At 38.4% G+C, this 25,273-nt stretch overlaps 2 protein-coding genes across 8 annotated transcripts in view; one reads left to right on the top strand and one right to left on the bottom strand.

The window, feature by feature from the left end:
* Window positions 1-2,415, bottom strand: part of LOC129732634 (odorant receptor coreceptor) — a 44,579-nt gene extending 42,164 nt beyond the window's left edge. The window contains exon 1 of the mRNA XM_055693658.1: window positions 2,377-2,415. Coding sequence (XP_055549633.1) covers window positions 2,377-2,400 — 24 coding nt within the window. The 5' untranslated portion in view covers window positions 2,401-2,415. The remainder of the gene's footprint in view (window positions 1-2,376) is intronic.
* Window positions 833-25,273, top strand: part of LOC129732635 (ras-like protein family member 10B) — a 52,041-nt gene continuing 27,600 nt past the window's right edge. For 2 of the 7 annotated variants that reach the window (XR_008729305.1, XM_055693661.1), the window contains exon 1: window positions 833-1,162. The gene's annotated coding sequence lies outside the window, so the exon portion shown is untranslated. Of the gene's footprint in view, window positions 1,163-1,617; window positions 1,741-2,405; window positions 2,537-25,273 lie in introns of those variants that run through there. The other 5 variants (XM_055693664.1, XM_055693665.1, XM_055693666.1 and 2 more) reach the window with 5 other exon arrangements.

Below are 25,273 nucleotides of genomic sequence, written 5' to 3' on the forward strand. Positions count from 1 at the left end.
TCAGAATAAAAGTCCGAAGCCACTGTTTCCCCCTTGAAAATGTGGCGTAAATGAAGTAATAGAGTTGAAAACAAATGATTATTTTGTAGGGTTGGTCGGGTTTGATATTCTTCAAACCGTTACTCAACCCAAACCCGATTTTTTTTTTCGGTTAGAACCCGAGACCGACTCGAGCCTGAAATAATTTTTTTCCTCGCACGATCCGAGCCCGAAATTTTTTTTCAGCGATTTTTTATACAAATTTGAGCATGATCCAGAGCTTTGAACCACGAGCGAGCGGTATCAAAATATAAGTGACTTTCATGGTTGCATGATATTAGACATCGTTATCTGATTATTTAAGATGGTCGGGTTGCAATTTTTCTAACCTGATTTTTTTTTTGCACCAAACCCGGATCCGACCCATACCCGACATTTTAAAAAAAATTCACCTGGACCGGTACGGGTCGAACCCTGCCATCTCCACTATTTTGAAGAACCTGGCGCGCGGCACCATCAACCGGCATCTAAATTTGATGTAATTTTGACACAATCTAACAATCGATGATAGTTTTGAAATAAAATATTCGAGCAAAACATTACAGCACACCAACTGCACACATATCGTAACGTTAATTGTCAAGAACTTAGTGCAGCACATAACCAAGAGCAGGCTTTTTAAGCGGAAACAAATCTGGCAACAATTCATCGCTGATCTCTTCAGAACATGTTCTCTCTCCCGCTCCGCCGCTAACAGGGAGAATAAGTTTCCGGCCAGTCGGGCCCCATCCCTTTCCCTTTATCGGCAGATACGAACTGGATGCTGCGTGACTCCAAGGACTATGTTTTGGCTGCGACCGCTGCCAGTTTAGGTTGAGATTTTCTCGCGTTTGGTTCACTAGCTGCTAGCTCGACCTAGCCTGCGGTGTGTTGGTTTTGCGAAAACGTTTCACTGAAAGAGCATAATCTGTGCAGCCTTCAAATTTTTGTTTTCTTTTTTGTCGTAGCCAATCGAAGAAATTTTCGCCAGACGGGATACTTTAAGTGAATGTGCAGTGTGATAACGAGGGGAGAGCGGTTCGGTCCCACAGGAATAATGATTGTGAATTCGTTAATTTTTGTGTAAATAATAACGAGGAGTGAGATGGTTTATGACCCCCGCCGTGGGCAGATAGCTAAAGAAGTAAATATATATATATATATATATATATATATATATATATATATATATATATATATATATATATATATATATATATATATATATATATATATATATATATATATATATATATATATATATATATATATATATATATATATATATATATATATATATATATATATATATATATATATATATATATATATATATATATATATATATATATATATGTGTGTGTTAAAGGAAGGTGGGATTAGGGAACTGCTATTGGGGTCTCGCTCGACGGAAAAATAAGTAACCAAGCGTTGGTTAAAGTGCCCGTCAATGGAAACCGTTCACCAGTATCATGGGGGTTTTGGGCGTGAACAGTAGTGGGCCAAAGGAGGAGAATTTAATTTTCCCGCTCGCTGTTAGTCCTTTCTCGTCCCATCCTAAACGATTTGTAATATTGGATTCTAATATCTGCAATCGGAAAACAGTCAAAGGATATGTGCTGAACGACAAGACAATACCGCGGGGCTGAGTTGGCCTGATGTTATTCGACTGAACGCTCGGTGATTCGCTGTACAGAAAATAAGAATGGATTTTCGTAATCGGTGGGTAACGTGTGCTCGGATTATCCTACTCGTCATGCCGGGTCTCGAGAAAAAGGCATAGGCGGACTGTTATGCAATCATACTGGGTTTTAAGTTTACATTTTTGTGTGCGCCGCCTTTCGGCTGGTATGAAGATACTTTATACGGCGCTACAAGTTAGTGGTGGAACAGAGAAATTGGAAACGGGAAAGTTACTCAGCAAATTGTAAAATTCGCACTGGAGAAGCACTAACCAATAGTTTGTTGGGCAAAAGGGGGTATCCGGTATTCGGTGGACTCGTTCCATTTGCTTAATTTGAAATCTATACCAGCACGATGACGCCTGCAATGCAATGCTTTTAGAAAATTGCAGTTTGCACACATAACAGGTTGCACATTAGTGTTTGGAGGACCGCTCAAGTGGAGCAATCATTGAAATACCTGTTAAATGAAGTTTGCAGTTGATTGAGAATTCTAGTGTGCTCAATACATTGATTGGAAGTCAGTCTTATATGTTATGTTCTTTTTGCAGCTTCGACAAAGTGAAATACTTTTTCATCAATCATACATTACAACATTAGAATGTTTTAAAATAAAACTGAGTTTAACTTAAAGCCAGTGAATGTGTATATTTCGTGAAAAAAACAAGTTTAGTACCTGATCTGTGAGAATTATTTCCATTCTAGCAAACTGCTCGATCTACTTGCTTTAATCGAATCACCAAATTTGAATTAACATCCAACGTCGGGCACTGTGTTAAACCTTGTAATCCAATCAATATACCCACCCTGTTGCGGATTCCAAGCTCTGATAGAGGGTGAGCCCATTTTGTTTTACGAATGGTAATGTAGTCAAAGCAATATTTGATTTAGGGCTCAAGCTTTTTCCTGCTCAAATACCGGTATTTGTTATTCGTATCAGAACTACTACCAGGGGAAATATTTATTAGCTTCTGTTTGAACTTGTTAAAGTACCATCATTTGGACTAATGGTTCACATTTGATATAGATTGGTATTGATTGAGTACTACTGAACCACTACTGAAAATGACTAGCACTTTTATGGTAAAATGAAACAATAGAAAATAATTCAATTGAATATTTTGTGAAAATTTAATTCCAAGCCATACAAATTAATGTTATTCTGTTTTAAATTAACTTCATTTTCAAATGAAACAACCCTGATACAGCAGATATTCCCAATTAAAAATCTCCCCGGGTGATAATCCATTCAAACGTCTTACTCCCCCTATCACCAATTCCGCGTGACAGCTCGTTTCCGCCGTTAATCAGCAAGTGACAGGCAAAATTCCGCAATGTCATTAATTTACAAAGCGCAATTATCCTGTGTCGTATTTTGCCAATTACATTTCGATTTGCTGTGGGTGCGTCACGGCGAACGTGACAGAAAGCTTTTCTTTGGCTGATTAACATCTTATTTCAAAATACAGCGAAAATTGCTAGAACAGTTGCTTAATGTGTTATCTCGGATTACAACTTAGGCATGACAGGTTTTTGGACATATGGCCTTTACGTGTGCGATACAATTTTGCGTTAAATTCTGTGTCTCTTAAGAAAAGGTCGAATCATTGCAAACGGAGCACACTCCTCCTAATATGCGAAAGGAATTATGTGTGGCTCCTGTCCCCAACATATTGCAAGTTTTAGAATCGTTCTAAAGTAATGGCCTATTTATCCCAGATCAATATCTAAAATGAATATCAAGAGAGACAGTCTTGTGGGTATCCATCGAATTGCTCTTTTGAAACAATGTCTAGGCCCTTGTTGTTGAAAATTGTGAAGTGCTTTGGTATCGCAAGGACAGTATGCAATTGATTTGAAAGGTATTTGTGTGCTAGAATTGAGAAAAATTTGTTTTGTGGATTTTGATTCGAATTTTCATTGAGAAAAATTTGTTTTGTGGATTTTGATTCGAATTTTCATTGCTAACTTTTGTCTTCATAGTTCAATCTAGTTCATAATCATCATAGTTCATCTGTTAGTAGCCACCAACAGTCTGGCATCAATTAAAAAAACTTTTTTTGCTTGTTGAAAATTGTCCTAAATGGGCATAAGAAGGGTTTAAAAGACTGATAGGTGATGGGAAATAGGTTTTCAAGCATCTTTGAGTGACCTCTTGTGTCAATTGAAAAAAAAATTTTTTTGCTTCTGAAAATATTTCTAAATGGGCATAAGAAAAGTTTAAAAATACTGATAGGTTATGGAAAATAAGTTTTCGCGCATCTTTGACTAAGCATTAACATTCTTGCATAAATTAAAAAAAAAAATTTTTCGCTTCGATATAACGTAACTCGATATAACGTAACGAAAATAAAAATAAAGTTGCCTTATATCGAGGTATGACTGTACTTTCAACACATTTCACCCATTTGAACCCCTGACCTCGTCTTAGATTTTCTGATTCCATTGCTATCTTCCGTTAAGGCCAGTCTGAAGCACGTTTTGCTCTATTCAAAAGTTTTCGACTATTTTTTCGGAGACTCTCAAGCTTTTGGTTCCACCAATTTTGAAAATAATTCTTTGTACGTATTGATCCCAGACCGTTTTTTTAGGATCTATAAATGTAACAGATGTTGTTTTTTCACCAATCAGTTGAAACAGAATATGCTGGTGATCGAATAATGAAGTTTTATCCGACACATGCCAACTATTAATTTTCTCAGCAATTGCTGGACTGCGTAGCGTAAAATTGTGTAAACGTTGGCTTGTTCCCTTTATTGTAAATAAGTATATTATTCGATGAAAGATACTCCAATATGTACTAATCATTGTAGATAATATTGCGGATAATAGATAGGGCGGGTAATTAAATAAGAGGTACGATAAAATGTAAAAAAAAAAAAAAATCGGCGTAATAAAATTTGGATTAAACGTTTTCGATAAGCGTGTATCGGCCCTACGATTGAATAAATCAATCGTGTGAAAGTGAATGAATCGCAAGTCGCGTTGACGGCATTCAATCGTTTCGCTCATATACGAGTATGAATTAACTCATAAACTAAACTTTTCAAGGTGGCAGCACTGTATCCCTTCTTGACCATTGAGTGTCCTTCGGGTTTCTTCTTAACCATCAAAACCCCTTTAAAGAAAGCAGACCGGAAATTCGAGTCAGTTTTGAGACAGACGTGAATAAGAGTTGACCCGTTGTGAAGTGACCAGTCGAAAAAAAAATTATTCGAATATGTTTCAAAAATGGAGAAATCCGACAATCACGACTAACGCTTGTCTTGCTCAATACACTTGCTCCTCAAACTAGTTGTTTTGTTTTGTTGTTGTTTGTTGTTTGTTAGACTGACTCGATTTAATTCATTCCTTCGAATCGTTTGAGATTTGTCCGGAATTGATTTGAGCAATTCCGAGCAAAAAGCGGCATTTCTAATGTTTCTAATATTTTGCAATTTTTTATTAAGGCCGTTACAAATTTTATTTTCATTTTATGTCTCCCCCCTTCAAAAATCTTGAATATTGGAAGGGGAAGAAAAAAAGGCTCAAACCGTTTTGTTCATTTCATTGGTTTTCCGACAGCATAAATGCTTAATTTAGCAACAAGCAAGTCAGGTGACAGCGAGAGTATCGTCGAAAAGCAAGCGAAATAAATAATAATAATAATAAAGTGTTATTTTTCAACATCTATTTGAGTGCAAGTTACAGACGTCAAAACTTGCACAGAAACTTCAATCAAAGATATTTCTTTTGTTTCGTCTCACTGTTATTTATTTTTTGCCACCCCCTCTGCTAACTTTGATAACCTTGGACATAAAAGAATTCGAAATTTGTATCAGCCAGGATTATAAAAAAATGGAGTTGAAAACATTTAATATTACAAATTTTATTCTTGAAAAAGGTAAGAAATGAAAATCAAACTGTTATTTTTTTTCAATACTATTGGTTTCTTGACAGTGACATATGCTCAATTTAGCAACAAACAAGTCCAGTGACAGTGAGAGTGTCGGCAAATAGCAGGCCAAATGATTGTTATGTTTTTTATCTACATCCTATTGTTTTTACAGATAATCGATTAATTCGACTTTTGGTTTATAATTTATGTTAGCTACAATTTCAGTGTATGTCAAATGAACGTTTACGGACTCGGAATAATTACAGGCAGATGTTACTGAGAGAACAATGTTGATCGAAAATTTTCAAACAGAAACACGTTATAAAGCACTTGTACACTAGCACATGGTGACCTTATTACTACAACAGAATTTTTGTTGAGGGTGTATGTGGCTGATGTCGCTGGTAGCGGATTTTATATGACCTACTGAACATCAATCGAAGTCGCCGCTAGTCTTTCAATAAAAAAACTTCCGCGGATCAGCCATTTAGTTACATCAATAATCTCTTTATTATAATTTTTTTTTCAATAAACTTTTTTTTTTGAAAACTGTTGAGAATTATAACTTTAAAGTAGTAAAATAACCGCTGCATACCTTACACATAATCCAAACCTCCAAGTCTTCTCATTTATGCCGAGTATAAACCTTTGAACATTCAATTCACAATCAAGTTTAGGTGGTTTTTAGTTTGGTGGTATTGGAAACAAGCCTCAAATGACTAATATTATCGAAAAAGTTTTATGTAATGTTTTCTCATTTTTTTTTTCTTTCGAAGGGTTACTAATTCTCTATCAACAGCGAGTCCTCCTTTGCAATCTGGCCACATTGTATATTTTCTGAATATGGTGTATAAATAAATCGTCCAGCTCAAACTGATGAAAGATAATGAGGTGGGATTATCGTCTTTTTCTCTTTCAAAGCATTTATATGAAACTATCGAGCTTTTCGTCTCCTTGATTGTTATGGCTTAGAGCATTATACTAAATGGTAGTAAAATCAGTAAAAAACTCCTATCTGATTTATTTTGCTCTTCTGGCACTTATAAATGATGATAAAACTCGCTAGGTGTGTTATGCTCGGATTACCGCTAAAATGTATCATTATCGGCCCAATGTTTTTTTTAGCGCAAAATTCTTTCAAATATTTACTGGTATACTCAAACTTCTTCTGCGGAATGTGTTCAGAAAGTTTCATACAGATTGTCTACCAATTCTTTTCATGAGAAACATTCAAAAAAGTTAAAGGGTATGTGCTTGAGTGTACAAACGTAGGCTTGACGTGGGACTATTGTGGGTGTAAAGATTTAATTCTGCCATAGCCATAGTACACAGCAAACGTACAAATATCAAACACAACAATCTATGAAAACTTAACAAAAAACACATACACCTGTCATAAACCATAGCATACAAACAAATAGGAAAATTAATTAACTTGTTGCCTATAAAAGCATTCTCTCATGAATAAATTTACCTCGGATGAATGTATTTTTGCACACACATACACGTTATACACACACACGCTATATACACACACTACTCACAAGCACACGCTCTCAGACACACCCACGCTACTTACACACACACATACACACACACCACTTACATACACACACCACTTACACACATACACACACACATTCACACACACACACATTCACACACACACACACACACATTCACACACACACACACATTCACACACACACACACACACATTCACACACACACATTCACACACACACACACACATTCACACACACATTCACACACACATTCATACACACGCTAACGCCACTCACACACACACATACACACGCTAACGCTACTCACACACACACATACACACGCTAACGCTACTCATACACACGCTAACGCTACTCAGACACACACACTTGGTATACGACACACTTGGTATACGACACACTATACCTACACAAATTACTATCGGCAGCATCCAAACGGCTTACAAGTCTTCCAATGGTCCCTTCCAGCGGTTTCCAATGGTCCCCAGTGCCGATCACGTCCAGTTTCGGGCTGTATTCCAACAACGATATCTGAATTAGATTACCACTGGTGGGGTCCAACTCAGATCGAAGGGAAGCCGAACTGTTCGCTTTGACGGTCGACCAGGGAATGATCTTCTCTTAACACGGAGTGTCCTTTTATAGCGTCACTCAGTGTGGAAACTTGGGTGATTGGGGGTAAACTAATCACGTGGAAGCATCTCTGCTTTCTTTCTTCGTCGCTTGCGTTGGGTGATGAATGCGATGCCAATTGGCTGGCATTGCTAGCCAATGACTGAATGCGTGAAATCATTCCGTCTATGTTTTTGAAGTCTGCGTTAGGGAAATATACCAATCGTATGAGAGATGTATGTGGATATTCGACCTTCAAACTATCCCGCAATTTTCACGGAGTAATAAGAAAATGTTAACGGAAATTATCATGTTATACAAATTTTGTATGTTTCAGCTTTCCAACGGTATATTAACTATTGAAATCGGAACAGTTGTTTGAGCGCTATTAGCATCTAAAATCTTCCATTCCGCCAACCAAAAACGTTACATGTTCAATCCAGTTTTCCCAGAAGGTACCTTAGTATAGTGAAGAAAGACGTAGTCCCACGTCAAAATGATTCACAATTTGCACTTATTTCAAAATGTCTTCTGGGGCCGTTTTTCGACCTTTGACTATCATCCCGGTTCCGGAAATATTTGTTTTGAATGTATTCTGCCATTTTTGGTTGCATTTCAGTAATCGAACGTCGCCATCTTAAATTGCATAATAACCTCGTAGTCATATGCTTCTAGGTATCATCGCGATTTCAAAAAGTAGTGCTGGGACTTCGGTTCGGATATATTCGTGATCCGGATATCCGGAGCTCGGATCACGGATAGGTAAACGAATACTATCCGGATATCCGAATATCCGGATACGGATTATCGAATAGTCGGATATCCGGATATTAACCATCCGGATATTCTAAATGCTTCATACGATTCAATAGATGTGAACTGCGATTCATTATTACTACAAAGAAAAGTCTTTTTTTTTCAATTTTTTCTGAGAAACAACGAATTTCTTCATTCGAAATTGTTTTCAACTGACTCGACATTTTAACGAATTAAATTTTTTTCGTTGTTCTAAATAGCGTCAATAATAATTAGGCTGACCAGATTTTCTTGGGATAAAAACGGGACAAATGGGTTCAAAAAACGGGACACATGATAAGATTGATTTTCGGAAACTTTCAATAACAAAAGTATGCAAACAAATATTTGTTGCTCTGATGAACCTTTTTTTAGTATGCCTGAAGGAAATTGGGACTGAAAAAACCATTGCGACCATCATATCAATTATCTTTTGTGGCAGACCCTGATGAACCTACCGGATCCTGTACGATACTTAGCGTTTGATGAACTTTGCGTAGAAGAGTGTGATTTTTTGCAATAGGATCCTAAAATTTGTCACTTGCATGATCGAGATTTTGACTAATAATTATCATGGTCTCATCTTCAATCGCGACTTTTTCGTTAGTTCACCGTAGGGGATGCCCTTCCCAGTGGTGCGGTACTGTCAGGAAGGCACAAAATGTAGGGGATTTGTGGGTAAAATGAACAGGGTGGTAAAATGGACACCCGTTTAAATCTCGACTATAACGTTGAAAAATAGTACAAACTTCTTTTGCACCTTATCTTAGAGGCACTAGAAACTAATTTAGACAAAGTATGCGACATGAAACAGTCAAACAGTCAAAATAATAAACAAAAACAAAAAACGAGTGTACATTCGTGGTGATGATGTTATTTTTGGCCTGCAAAAAATAAGGTTTTTTCTTGTGTAAAACAGTATTTTATAACGATTTTTTTGCAAATATCTGCACTCAGACTACTAACCAGCAAAAATCATCAAAGGTTAGTAATAGTTTAAATGATTTTCTTGATATATTTAGGTATTTTCAATAATATGTATGTGTGGGTTAAATGGACAGCCCACGGTGATGATTAAAAAATTGTATTAATTTCCATTGAAAAATCTAGATGCTTCGTGTTTATATCAGAAAAACCCAAAGGTAAACTCGGACAAATGAACAGATGATCGCGGCTAAACGTACCGTTGAATGCGGAATGTCCGTAAAAAAAGCTTTCGATATTTCTCAGTTCCTTGCGGATAAGTTCATATATTGTTATTAATCCTACGACAAACGGTGAAAACTGAGCTGTTGGTGAATGCATAAGTGTGTCACGTGCTATGGAACAACATTTTACTATCCGTAAGAAGATAATTATTGTTCACGCCCAAGGTGTTCATATTACCACCTCCTTAAGTTCATTTTACCCAAACGTGTCCTTTTACCCCCAAAAAACTGCTTTCGAAAATGCTCATGAAAACTACGAAAAATACTATATTTGAGTACTTCTTCTCATTTTTTGTATCAACCATTAGTGGCTCAGTTGCGCTATCGTTATCGACCCATAGTTGTAGTGTTAAACTGTGGTGGAAATTGGGAAATGGCTTAGGGTGTCCATTTTATCACCCCTTCCCCTACTCAGTAATATTAAAAAAAGTGGAAGAGGTTGTTTATAAGAAACGACCGCAAGGTTAACGTAGAATTACGACAGCCTGTCTTATGTCAATATTTTTTTGCAATAGCTTTGGAAATACACTCGATTAGGGTTAATAATTTTAATGGAAGCAGATTATTGTGTGTTTGATACTGCTGTTAATGAGGTGTTATGACTTTTCTAAAACTCTTGAACTCTTCAAATATTCATTTGTGTTCTTCAAATTTCAGTTGTTCAATTTAATATCCGATGAAATGTCTGTTTATTATCTGATGAAGCTCTTATATAGGCCAAATGATGCATTCCCAATTTACTAGGTCCATAACTCTGCCGACCGTGCTTGGGAAAGCAATCGTATAACGACCAATCAGAGGTCGAATTTTGTGTTTTGATAAGGCTTAAGAATTTTCAATAGTACAATAGTTCGAATGATAAAATTGCAATTCCATGCATTTGGTAGGAATCTTAGAAGATTTTCTCATCGATTGCTGCAAAAATGAAGGAAATCCATCGAAAACTAACCGATTTATTAGCATTTGAAATTGGACATATTTCTCACTTTTTTCGGTTTTAGATTTTCATTTTACATCCCTGTGTAGCCGAACTTCCTGAGAGAAGTATTCTACTTCAAAATTAAATCTTCAATAATTCATTTGTTGTCCTTATTAGGACAATTGTTCAATTTATCATATTGCCCCTTGTATGACTATTTGGACTTCTGTGATAATCATTCATTGCCCAATTTCTTATTTCGCTCTATCGAATTGACACCTCCGTAGCGCAGTGGCAGTTTTTTTTGGGTTCATTGTTTGTTTTGTTTTTCATTTGCAACATTAAGTATATATTTTTGAGCAGCTTTAGTTGAAAATTAGGTTGAATATCAAAACAAAACTAAGTGTTACATGATTGATTGGGTGATACTGAGTATCGATACTTTCTCAATTGTCATAGTATCGATACCACACCTCACGGTTTCAAGTATACTTTATTAATATATATAGGTATCAAGCCTTGACCATTGCTGGAGTGATTTTTTTTAACTCACCAAGGTAACAGTCATGATAGGGATTTTTTTTTTGTCTATATAATAAAATATTTCTGTCAAGCGTTTCGATAACGCTAGTATCGATACCCATCACCCAAACTGCGAAATCGTGTGCGAGATTCGACTGTGATAATCGTGTATTTCGGGGTAGTCCAATTTGGCGTAAAAGTCGCAATAGGATGTAGTGTTTATCTTACATCTCTGTGTTACCTTGACAGTGAGGACTAAGGCGCACGGTCAACACAATAAGAAAGGTGTTTTCACATGGAAAACTAGACACGGCTTTACTGGAGGAAGTGTTGGCAAATGCATCTACCGCTAATACCGCTGCTATCATACGAAAGCGCGTCGTTTCATGTGGGGAATATCAACAACGAAAAATGACGCGCGTCTAAGCATAACCCAAACTGTTTCGCCGTGCTGCTTCCATTTACTTCCACATCGGTCTCAGGGAAGTACCGGCTGCGTCTACCGCTGAGGCTGTCACTATACTGCTATTGGTACCAAAAGCTATTAACTTTTCAAACAAGTGTTTTATTTGTTCTCAAAAGAACAATTGTTCAATTCAAAATCGGATTCACGCAATCGCATCTCTGTAATATTACCGACAATATTCTTCTGAACAAAATGATACAACTTTCCCATTAGGCCTCTGCCATAATAGATACGAACAGAGAGCCGCTGAAACTGCTACGCTTATCCGCAGCCATGCCACAGTTGTGGTAGCTACCCGCTATCGATGGTACCCACAGCTCGCTCCCGCTGCTGCTAAGGGAGGACTGCTGTTGTCGCTGTTCAGAACTATTATGAGCGGCTTCGACTAAAACAGGCTCTTATATAGGTATGAAAATAGGAATGAATTATTTTTCGTACCTGGTGGAATGATATAACTTGAAAAATATTTGTGACTTCATTCTGGCTCAGAGCGATCATTTGATAAGCTCCACCTCTTGAAGCAACAAAATAACATGTTTTGTGTCGTGTTGCGCAGCTTGGTTGAAGAAAATGTTCCCGTTTCCGTGTCGCATGGAAGCAGATCATTGCGTGTTTGATATTGCCGATGGTAGACATGAGTATGAAGGTCGAAATTTTGCTGAGGTATCAAAATATAACCGTTTTAATTTAAGACGCAAGAGCGTAAGTGCTGCATTTCTGTTATCTGCTGCCATCCAACACGAGAACAAGTATAAATTATATCTGGTCCTTCTCTGGTGGCCCACCAACACGTTCTTGAGGCAATGTTGAATTTGTCCTCGCTTGCAATTGCTGAAATTCGCGGTTTTCCGTCTGTTACACACGATGAAAAATTTTAACTACTTCAATCACATAGTTGAAGAGCACCAAAAGGTGCTATTATATTTCACAACAGTAAAAACACTGGCAAGTTTGTTCAATTATCATCATTCCGGATAACCATTCGCCGATGATTCTAGACCTCCCGTTTTCTCTAGTAGAATTGCCTGCCATTTCCAATAATTCTGCAGCTACCGAAAACTCCATAACAGCCGCCAGATAGACAGGTGCTTAAGTATCAACGCGCCCAGAACGATCAGCCGGAAATTGAAACCCGGCTTTTCTCTCTGCTTCACGATCAGCAATCAACGTCCGTGTGGTATCGGCACAATCATGGAATGAATTATACATAAAACACAAAGCGCGCATTCTTAGTCAACTAGGTATATTCTGTCGACCTTGTTAGGGAAAGAAGCATTGTGCGACCAATCAGAGGTCGACATTTGCGTTTCGACAAGGCTTGACAATTCTCAATAGTACAATCGATCGAACAATCAGATTACAACTTTCTGCATTTGGACGGGTGCTTGGTTGATTTTCCAATCGATTACTGCAAAAATGACGAAAATCGGTTGGAAACTGACTGAGCTTAAAACGGTTGAAAATGGACAATTTTTGTGACGCTTTCGATGTTTTTGGTTTTTGAAATTGGATCCCTGTAATGAAATTGGTCCCCTGTATATGTTGCCGTAAGACGTAATTCTACGTCAAAAAATCCTGGCTGATAGGAAACTTATTTTCCATTAAGGAAAATTTCAACGCAAAGCTTTATTTAAGAATTTTTCAAGGAGTATCCGAAAACGCTACAAAATAGCAAACAGACGGGACGGTTGAAAATAGTTGAAAAAACGGTACTGTCCCGTTCAAAACGGTACGTCTGGTCAGCCTAATAACAATTCAAACAACAAAATCACAATGAACTATGAAATGTTATATCCATGAAAATCACACTATAATATAACGGGTTGAACCAAAAAGTCCCAAAATCAAATATGACGTTAAACGTTCAACTTTAAATATTCTTGGTCTGAAGGTTAATTTTCTGTCATTTGAAACCCGATCGAATAATACGTAAGGCGAAAAACGGCTTTATTTGCATAACCCTATCCCCAAATGACAAATTATAATAATCAGATTTCTAGTACCCCAGCGTAACGTATAATTTGTCCAGACCCTTATTAAAGTTTCATCAAAGCAAATTTGATTACGGTTTGAGTTCAAATGATATACTCTGACATTGTACGTTCAATACGTCCTAGTGCACCAAGCATTGCGGGAGTATCACGTGTGAGTCTGATCTCCGTGGATTTCGTTTCGTTAAGTGTTTGATAGTAAGTGACATAAAGTGAGTGTAATTACCTTGCGCTGAATTTCTCTACGCATATTTAATTCAGATAACATTGTTAAAAGTGTGCAAAAGATTCTGAGTATTGGACATTGTGTGTAAAAACATTCAGAATAGGTAAATGTGCTCATTAATAGTGTCGTTGACCTGATCATGTGCTAATGACCTCTTGTACACTAGCCACCCGGTTGAAAACATTTTATTCGACAGCCACCAGACGAACAGTGTGCTAGTGCCCGTTTCAGGTCGAGGTATCTCCCTGTAAGTGGCATTGAGAGAGCAATACATTCCCCGCCGCAGTTCATCCCCCGTCATTGTCTACGGACCGATCGCACGCACGTTGCCGATTGTGATTGATATCACCAGCAGCAGTAGCAGTATCCAAATAAGCAACCAACAACAACTCAAAACATAAATTTTTAAGTTCTGAAGAACCAGGAGATTATCATGAAGATGCAAATGTAGATGGTACATCAGGTGTATGTGGTGTGAATGTTACCCAAACCCAATCCGCTGGTCCTAACAATAAAAGACGTCGTACAACGACTGATGATCACCCTACAAAACAAGTTAGTTCAGTACGATCTGAGGAGATTACAAAATCAATTTTCAAAATGATTGCAACAGATATGCAACCAATATCGATTGTGGAAGATATTGGATTCATAGAGTTAATAAAAGTTCTGGAGTCAGGCTACACGATTCCGTGTAGAAAGTCAATAGCCAGTCGAATGAGCAATTCGCATGAGGAAGTAAAAGAAAAAGTTAATAACAAACTTAAAAGCATAAGCTACGTGGCATTGGCATCGGATGCTTGGACATCCAATGCAAACGACAGTATCAGCACATTTCCTGAATGAGGACTGGATAACCCAAAAACTAACGCTCGGAACGTTCAGATGTTCGGAACGACACACAGCGGATAAACTTTGTAGTGATTTAAAGGAGGTTATGAATGACTGGAACATTACAGAGAAGGTTGTTGGTAAGATAAATTGATTTGTGATTAAAATTTGAATACTATGAATAATTTTTTATTATTTCTACAACTATTGTTCATGGCAATGCGTCGAATTTCATTAAGGCAATTGAGGACCTCGATTCGGCAAGACAGACTATATTTAGTTAACGATGTGCTGCACATACTCTCCAACTAGCCATCAATAACGGTGTAGGTATAGAAGAATGCAGTGTGTTGATTAGAAAATGCAGTGAAGTTGTAGGTGCCTTTCGACATTCGTCTATCAGTGCAACTGCGTTAGAATCGTACTTGAGTGCTCTCGATTTACCAGAAAGACGCCTACAGCAAAGATGCGCTACACGATGAGACTCAACGTTTTCATGTTGGAAGGTCTCTCAGAGCACCGTGCAGGAATTACAACTGCGCTAGCGGATCGAAAAATATTTAATTCCAACATAGCTGCAAAGTTAAAATTATGTGAGCATGATTGGGTTTCGATTCAATTGCTTGTTGAGCTTTTACGTTCACTTCAACAAGCAACGACAGTGTTATGCTCAGACACAGCAATTACTATAAGTTTGAATCGACCCATAATGTACAGCCTAGTCACCCGACATCTGGAAATAAGAGACCAAGACAATGCCATGATAATGAGTGTTAAGTACCGAATCAGTCGTGAAATTTCAAGGAGGTACGTATCTAGAAATTTTAAAAAATCAATGAAATAATAATGTTTTTGATTTTACCAAATTTGACATGGAAGATTCGCATGACGAAACCGTAAGCTTGCAACAGCTGACTTGCTTCTTTGATCCTCGGCATAAGTCCTTACTCGCAGAAGGATCATCTGCAAGGGACAGGATACGCGAGAAAGCAAAAAATACTAGTAGCAAATACTAGTGGAGAGTAGAAATCAACCCAGCAATACGAACGCTGATGATGCCAGCAAAATGAGCGTACTGGACTTCCTTTTAGGGGACTCAGAAGAGGAAGGTGGAGAAGAGTTGGATAGGTATGTGGCAGAACCCCAAATAGATCGCAATCTAGATCCAGCCTTGTGGTGAAGAGAACATGAAAAATGATACCCCACACTAGCTGATGTCGCGAGAGGCATTCTCGGCGTGCCTGCAACATCTGCCAGTGTCGAAAGGGATTTTTCCTGTGCTGGTTACATTGTATCGTCTAGAAGAAATTGTTTGAATCCCGATACTGTGAATTGTTTGGTTTTTCTGCATCAAAATTGAAACTTTTTGTTAGATAGCGCAGAAAAATAGATAAATTGTGTTTTGACATTTTCTGGTGAATTATAATTCACGTTTTTTTTGTTTTTGCATGTTGTCGTAACATATGTTTATTAAAACTTTTCTAGAAAAACAAAAAATTAAGTTTTATTAAACTATCCGAATATGTAGAATCCGGATATCCGATTATTCGAAAATCCTGATATTCTGTCGGATAATATCCGGATATCGGTTCGATCCGGATTTTGGATATTTGCCGGATATTCGAGGTCGGATATCCGGATATTTTAATCCGGATAGTCCCAGCACTATCAAAAAGACTCGTATTGGATGATATATGATCACCTTAAACTGTTTTCCAGAAAATGGAATGATCTGGAATATTGGATATTGAAATTGTGGTTGGGGTCATGTTCTGCTCCCATTCGGGTATTACCCGTATTGTATAGCATTTGATAATTTTAGGCTGTTTTCCAGAAACCACCAGTAGTCATCTTGAAGATTAAAATAGATCTCCTAATACCTGCTGCCCTGGCAGCCTCGTCGACAGCACGCATCCAGCGCGTGCAAGGTCTGCCACGAAGTCGTCGGCCTCTATGCGGTTCTCTGCTAAATATTATCTCTGCCGATCACTCATCCGTCATCCGTTCTACGTTACCAGCTCACTAAATCCTGCCGTGCTTAATCAGATTGACAATATCAGCGTGTTTGTATACTTCGTACAGCTCGTGATTCATGCGCCTGCATCACACTTCATTTTCTGGTTTGCCTCCGAGTATTGATCGCAGGATTTTACGCTCGTGAACCCCAAGCGCTCGTCGATCGGCCTCCTTCCAGGTACACAATTCATGCCCGTAAAGCGCTACCGGGAGGATTGAAGTCCTGTAGAGCGTAAATTTCGTACGGATCTGTAGGCTACGAGACCTAAGTTAATTGCACAATCCATAATTAGCCCTATTCGCTGCCGAAATCCGTCTATTCACCTCGTGGCATACCTTGTTGCCACATGTCACGAGAGTACCAAGATAAACAACCACTCGACCACTTTGAAAGTATCCCCCCTATCCATCGTTACCGCAGCACCAACACCCGCAGAACTACCACGCTCTCTGCCAGCCACCATGTACTTTGTTTATGATGAGTCCAATTCTCGCAGCTTCCCTTCTGAGATCCGTGAAGGCCGCCTCAAGAGCTCTACGGCTAACATCAATGCCTTTCTCCAGACCGTCTAACGTCACAAACGTGTCCGAAAATTTGCCCGCTGTTCTGACGCTTGATGTAAAACCGTCAAGCGTTGCACGTAACAGTTTAATTAGTTTTGATGGAAAGCCACAGCTCGTTGCGTTTCACTTTATTGTACGCTGCTTTAAAGTCTATATATAGATGATTTGTCTGCAAGTCGTGTTCTAGAAACTTGTCGAGCATCTGTCTCAAGATGAACATCTGGTCCATTGTAGCTCGTCCCGCTCGGAAACCGCAATGATATTCTCCAACAAAGGCTGCCTGCAACGGCTTCAGTCGCTGGAACGGGAATTTTATAAGCGGAATTGAGGAGGATTATGCCTCGATAATTATTCCACTAGAGTTAAGGTCCCTTCTTGTACATGGGACTTATGTGAGTTCTTCCAACGAGTCCGTAGGTAGTTGTTTCTCAGACCATACCCTTGAATAGTCTGGTGAATTGCATTACACAGCCGCTCACTCCCGACCGCTCCGTCACCTTTCAACACCACTTTAAAATGTTGCTTCCAACGCTTGGCCACCTGCGATTTATCGGTAATCGGTTTCCCCTTCCTATCACATGGCAGGTACTGGTACAGTCCGGTTCCTGTTTCCGTTAATCATTCTATAGAAGCACCTCGTGTCGTGAAGGTATCCTCCGCCTCCGCGAGGACACCATCGTAGTGCTCACGTTTCTTACGGTAGTAAAGCTTTTTTTCGCAGCTCTTGCCTCCCGGTATTTCTTCCGCATCTGACGCGTCCCTCGATTAGCTGCGACTAACGAGTTGGCGTAGACCCAGTTCTTCTCTTCCGTTACGTCTGGACAATCAGTATAGAACCACACACTACGCTTGGTGCCTATTGCTTAATGTGCTCTTTCGCTTACCGCATCATGGATGTGCTTTCATTGCTCGTTCAGGACCACTCCAGCTGGTTCACCGATCCGTCTATCAACTTTCCGAGTATGCAACCACTTCTTCCGCTGATAAACTCTGGATGTACAGACGTATCTTTCTCGCGGATCTCAATTTGAATACGTTGGACAGCCGGGTGCGAATCTTATCTAACACGAAATAGTGATCCGTGTCGGTCAACATTGATCTGGGAGCATCGGGATGTCTCCTAGTGTACTTCCGAATGTTCAGACGTGCAAAATGGGTACTACAAATGACCATTCCCCTGGCCGCCGCGAAGTTTACTTTTATTCTTGCTTATTTTCCGTCGGTCTAGTTCCGCCACTGTTGTTGTGCATATCGCCGACGCCCAGGGAGGCGACTCCACCAGGTACTTTAACTTGCGACCCGTTGATTAACGGAACGGCAGCAACGGCGATGGAAGGTGTGATCCCAGAGATTTTCCGCCTGAGAAAATCTCCCGGTGTTGGCTAGGGTTAAATCTAGACCAGTTGGGTTCGTTGTGACACCTATGTCAGCATTAGGATTCGAACCCAGGCCACCAGCGTGGCGGAGGCGGAGACGTTACCAATTATGCTAGGGCCCCCTCAACCTCAAGCCGTTGTCGTTGATGGTAGAGTGAAGGCTTTCTCTACCAATAATGGACGAAAGAACTGCTCTTGCCGACTTGTGCGTCCATATCTCCGATGACGATCTTTATGACATGTTCTGGGTACTCTCCGTACGTTTTCTCAAAGAGCTCATAGAACTCCTCCTCTACGTCGTCGGTTTTATGGTTTGTCGGCGCGTATACGTTGATAAGGTTGTAATTGAAGAATGAGTCCTTGATGATCAATGCGCGTAGACGGGAAATAAAAGGCCCGCACCTAATGACACGCTTATTTGGTTTCATAGTAGCACTAAATCGATGCCCCGTTCCGCTCTGTCGCCGCCATGGTAGTTGATGTGGCACTTGAAAGAAATGCCCGCGGTTCTCGGAATTCATGTTCTCCGGTTTTTGGCCAACGCACCTCTTGTATGGCTGCTTCTTCCACTTTTGCCTCCCTTAGCTCTTTGCTCTAGCCAAGATGCCCGCGTGTCTCGTTTCGAGCAGAGTCCTAGCAATCGTCCTTTCCAATCGTTGTCTATTTTCGTTAGCCTGCGTCTGTACTGATTGTTCCGATTCGTTTCATTCTCTGGATTGTTCGTAGTATGTTTATTTTAGCATGCTGTCTTACTAGGGCTGCGATGCCTATTTTCGCGACGGAGCATTTCATAGTTCAGCCGTCCGTTCCGGACCAGTCGCTGTTTGAGCCGCCCCTAACCTTGGGAACAGACGCTCAAGCAAGTTGCTCTCAAAGGAGAACAACTCCCCCTTCCCTGTCAGCATATGAACAAGTTCCCACCGGTTCAACGATCTTGCTCGTATCCCAGTCGGAACAACGTGAAGGTAGAGATAGGAGTTGCATACACTAGGGTTGTATCTTTCTAGGGCAGCTATTTTGAGCATTAGGGTCGCATTTGTTTTCTTTGTCGACCAAAGTTATTAATGATTTTATCACTTTTTCTTCATCATGTTTTTTTTCTGATAGCTCTATTTTAAAACAAACGAAAATTCAAATGAAAAATTTCAAGTATGAAAACATACAGATCAGAAAGATAATTCGATTGGTATATTTCAACTACGACTACGCATACTAACTGAAAGAGGATTCTGAACATAGTCACTGCTTAGACTGCCGAGAACTGAAAGAATACACGATAAAAACCAAATAGGAGTAGGGTGGTATCCAAGACACGACCGCATGGTAGACTTAGGACTACTTTAATTATTATTCATCAAACTCTTAAGTCATATAATTATGTCAGTGCGGATATCGTACGTAGTCTGACCATGACGCATTCATGTGATAACGGCATGAAATTTGCAATGGAGTTATCGGCCTTTCTCAAGGCTATTACATGTATTTGGAAAAGCTTAGTTAATGATGATACCAAAACAAAATGTAGGGTGAATTAACCTATAACGAACCACTGAACTTATGGGAAAACTCGAAGGATTTTCAGAAAACTTACATTGAGACATCTTATCCGACTAATTTGCACCAGAATCATAAGAAACCGTAAATTCCGATTTATGTTAAGAGAAATTGAGTCAACCTTGCGAGTGGTCCACTATAAGTTAATTTACCCTAGATTTAATTGTCCATTATTGTTCAGGAGAATTTCAATTGTATGAGGAGGTAACATAGTTTGAAAAAATTACACTCCAGTTCAGGCTCTTGAAATAATAAGCTGTTCCTGAAATCAAGCGATTTCACACCCTTGGAAAAAATATCTGTATTTGCCTCTTCAATATAAAACTTTTTTTTGAGAACAATACAGTAACCAATAGAATTCTACAAAACGGAAATTGATACAGATGTGAAATATTAGAGGATATTTGCAGTGAAAAAATAACAAAACATGGAAAATTTATTGCATAATGAATATTGAAAAAAATAGTAGCAGGGTGGTATCCAAGACACGACCGCGTAGTTGACGTAGGACTACAATAATTTTATATTTTTATTTTGAAGCTATGTTTGATTTGAGCTCGTTTTACTTTTGTAGTTTGCTTGATTTATTTTAACCAATTTAAGCTCAACATCTTCCAAAAGGAAGGTATTTTGGTTCGGGTGGTATTATCAAGTATCTAGGTCGTCAGCCCAAATTCATCAAGCGACACCTCAAACGACTTGAAACTAAAACTAGTTCATTGGTGGCCATTTCTACTGTTAAGGTCGTCTTCGATCATTTAAAAAGTCAAAAAAGTCATGAAAAAAGAACCGTTCATTATTGGAATGATTCGATTTTGGCAACAGAAAAAATTCTGGCGTGTTGCCAAAATCGAACGGGGTCTGTATTTTGATCATTTCTTTGCAGCACTCTATCTTAGAAGAAAAAAATATTCTCTCTAACATTCACAATGGTCCAGAAACCAAAATTAGGGGGAAATTTGGGTCTAGAGCTCTATAGCAATGTTTTAAAGAAAAATTTTCTTTACAAAGTTACTCAAACTTATCGGAGCTATAAAATTGTAGAACAAGGTTTTCTATCTACAAAAATAAAAAAGTTAGATACGTGATACCATCGAAAATTTTGGTCCCCCTTATTCTTGATACATTTTCAATAAGCGCTTTATCATATGTAACAACTTTGTAGAAGAAAGTTTTTCTCTAAAATATTGTTATAAATCTCTAGAGTTTCCCCCTAATTTTGGTTTCTGGACCATTGATGAATACCTTTCATCCTAATACAGCGAATTTTCTTTGATACGCGAAAAGGCAACCTTCTATACAATATTTAATTGGGTACGATTTAGTAGAAATTAAAACTCCTTCTATATCTATTTGTCTTGTTGAAGTTGGCTCACTCACCGATCACAAAGCGGCAAAGTTGTCACATAATTTTTTTTTCCTGCAATTACAAGCTCGTGGAAGAATAACGATAACGAATTACAGTTTTGGTAGAAAATATAAACAGAAAATTTGAAATCAACACTGAATTTTATGAACATATTAACATTCAATTCAGGTCAATTAAAATATTTTATCAGTATACAGAATCAATCAATCAAAAATTTGATCAGTTTCAAGATACCAAAGAACAACGAAGATACCATATTTGAAAGTTATTTGTCTGTTATCTTCGAAAATAAACTGGGCTAGAGTGATGCCCAACATTAGCCTCAGCAATTAATGTTTGCATAGTGTTGTTCAATTACAAGTTATGGGAAGTTATATTTTATTGCAAATGCTAATTCAAAAAAAATTTCAATTGAAAAATACAAATACTAATGTCGAAGCTCTAATATCAAGATGAAATGAATTTGGTTTTCCTCTATACCGCCACCGCGGGATGCAACTAGTATTGTTATATTGGGCTAAATTCATTTAGCTAGTAAAATATAATCATCAGTACAGCTCGTTTAACTACCCATTCAAAGATCTGTACGGAGCATTTTGGTTTTCTGGTGTCTTTTAAATACCCTATATTCAGTTATTTAAATAAATCAGGAAAAAGCAGAGTGTAGAGTTCAAAAATAAACAACGCATTTTGTTGTCCCCGGCGGCGCAGCGTATTTAGCGGCACCTGAAAAATCATATTGAATTCTGATATTTGCTGCTATACGAAACAAGAAGAAGAAGAAGAAAAAGAAGAGGACAATTCAAACGGCAATTCGATGGTGTTCCACGCTCCACTGTGCGTCAACAGCGGCAATGTAGTTTTCCCTTGGCTTGACTGCTCAAAAATGAATATCGAGTTTTTCTGCGCTGATAGACGACGAGTAACCAGCGCTCTGTTCATACATTGCTCGGTGCAGTACTGTTGCCTGTGCCATCATATTCTCCTTCAAGACATCAGTTTTATTACCATTAACATATTTGTTAACAGCATAACGTAATACACTAAAGTCGCTTTTTACGCGGGGGATACGTGCCGCGTGAAAAAAACCGCGTAAAAAAAACCGCGTGAATTCCGGAATCCGCGTAAAAAAAACAGCGTTAATTCTGCATTCCGAGTGAAGGGAAACCGAAATCCGCGCAAAAAAATACCGCATAAATTCCAGAATCCGCGTGAAAAAAAAACCGCGTAAGTTTCGGAATCCGCGTAAAAAACCGCGTAAATTCCGGAATCCACGTAAAAAAGCCGCGTAAAAAACCGCGTAAAAAAACCGCGTAAAAAGCGACCTTAGTGTACTGTCTGATAGTGGAGGTGGTTACGAACTCTTCGAAAAAGCTTTACCTTCAAGACGTCAAAATAGTCTAGGCTCATGAAAGCTAACATTAGTTGACCTATTGGGACGGGGAGATTCAGTCAAAATTTTTTTTGCCACTGGTATACAGGATATCACAGCAGGCAGTTGGTGTCTATTCATGAAGTCTGTGCCAGGCGTGCTCGCATATGATTGGTACATTGTTGGTGAAAATTCGACCTTGAAACTTTTATTCAATTTTCACTGTTTCACAATGAAGTGATAATAAGAATGGAAGAATAACAAAATTGTTCATCATTTTATCAATCCAACGACATATTGATTATTGTGATTCATTATGTGGTTACATCAGTATAACCGTTTGAAATCTTTCATTCCGACGTTACATCTTGGTTTTAGTTTTCGCGGAATGTATCTCGATATAGTGCGGTTAGACGTTGTCCTACGTCAAAAAACTAAATGATAAGATAACCTTCTGTCTGTATGAGTCCAAGGTAACGGGTTAAAAAATGGTTAGACCAGTGAATACATAAACAAAAGCAGGAGGAAATCAAATGAAATGTATTCTATTCAATCAAGAATATAATTTAGAAAGAAGAATAAAAACGTCTTTCACAATCAAGCATATGTAAGCCAATTACGCTGGTTTATACGCCTTTCTCCGTGGTTAGAGTTTCTTCCCGATTCTCCGGGCGTATCTCTACCCAAATATATTGAACGATAATAAGATAAACATAGGGTAAGGAACGGCTTAATTTCAATGATAAGAACGAAAACTTTGATTAACTAGCTTTCTTACGAATACATAAAATTCCTTTCAACACTGAAAAATCTTTGAAAAAACATCAAACGAAAAAAGTTGCAGCTATTCAGGCGCTATTTGGGTGCTGAAGAAAATCTCCTGCAAAACAGATGTTAACTGCTTAGAAGGTTCAGGGTGATTGGAATAGTGTCCCTCAAAAGAGAACTATAACTGATTATTGTGAAAGTTTGCTAAATCGGTTTGAGAATCTGGAAACAAGTACTGACAGAGAAAAAGATAGAGTACCAACGGATATACTTATGTTTGTATCTCTTCTTACAGATTTCAAGTATTTCGTCTCAATGCACAGGCGGCTCCTAAAGCTGCTTAGAATATGTTCCCTACGCTATATGAAAGTTTTTTCCGTCCGTCTTTAAATTGGATGATATTTTGCTCTTCGGTGCTAAAGGTTCAAATAATGACAGGATTTATTTGAAAGATGTCCAATAACAGTTTAGTCTAGAGTCTGCAAATTTCCATAATACTCTTGCCCATTTTATTTGTTTTCTGTTTTATTTTTTGTAGTTTACCAGCCTGAATCGAAATTGTAGTTTGATTGTAAAGCGCGGGGAAAAGATAACTTACCAACATTACTGTGAAAAACTCACTATGTATCCCCTAACCCAACTCCCAGATCTCACAAAAAACACGTACCTTGATCACACCAAATTTTTATAGCACTATATAACAAGTTTTAAACCGACGTCGACATTAAAATTAAATGAATTGTCATGGTGAACGTCTGCTAGAAACTCTCTTAGGGATAACGCCGTGCCTGTATCTCAATATGCTAAAAGTAATATATTTTGTAAAGCTGCCACACGATAAGCAGCCTGTAGGCTTCTGAGTTGCTACTATTGTTAGGTTTTCCATGTCCTTTCCTTAAATAAAACATATCCCCCAGTAGGAATCATTCTGCAAACAAATTTACATTTCCACAGTCAGCATTATACATTTATTTCCAACTTCAGCTAGCAAACCTGTAGCATTTTATTATCCCTTTGCTCAGTCTATACATTCTAGGTGATACGTTCTGCTCAATAAATGCGAAGACTACGTTTGTCAGTGCGCCAGCATGAGTGATACTGGTTGTAGGAATCATGCGACACCTAGCGACTGTTGGTTCAACGATATGACTAATAAAGTTAGCGAAGTGGAACACGAATTGACAAGATTTGAGGAGTTCTTTGAATCTCATCATTCGCAATTTTCCATGACGACGAAGAATTTTTGGTATAATTTGTTGCTTTATGAAAAGCAATATGAAATCTAACATGTTGTTTATATACGCCATGACTTCCAGCAGAAAATTGGATCGATGTGAGAGCAATCCATAAACTTTACTGGTGGGAATATGAAAGATAGTAAAACCTATTGTTAAAACAAGATAAATTTATATCTATTCGATTTCAACAACCGGAAAAGCATGATACCTTTGGGCTTCTCGCATACTAATTGGCGACATACGGGTGTGCTTACTGGGAAAACAATCAAAAGTTCCACGGATGGATCAAGCGACACTGGTTCCATGGAAACTAAACCGTGTTTCATGAGAAGCACAAAAAGGT

The sequence above is a fragment of the Wyeomyia smithii genome, chromosome 3 (assembly GCF_029784165.1).
Source record: "Wyeomyia smithii strain HCP4-BCI-WySm-NY-G18 chromosome 3, ASM2978416v1, whole genome shotgun sequence".
NCBI lineage: Eukaryota > Metazoa > Arthropoda > Insecta > Diptera > Culicidae > Wyeomyia > Wyeomyia smithii.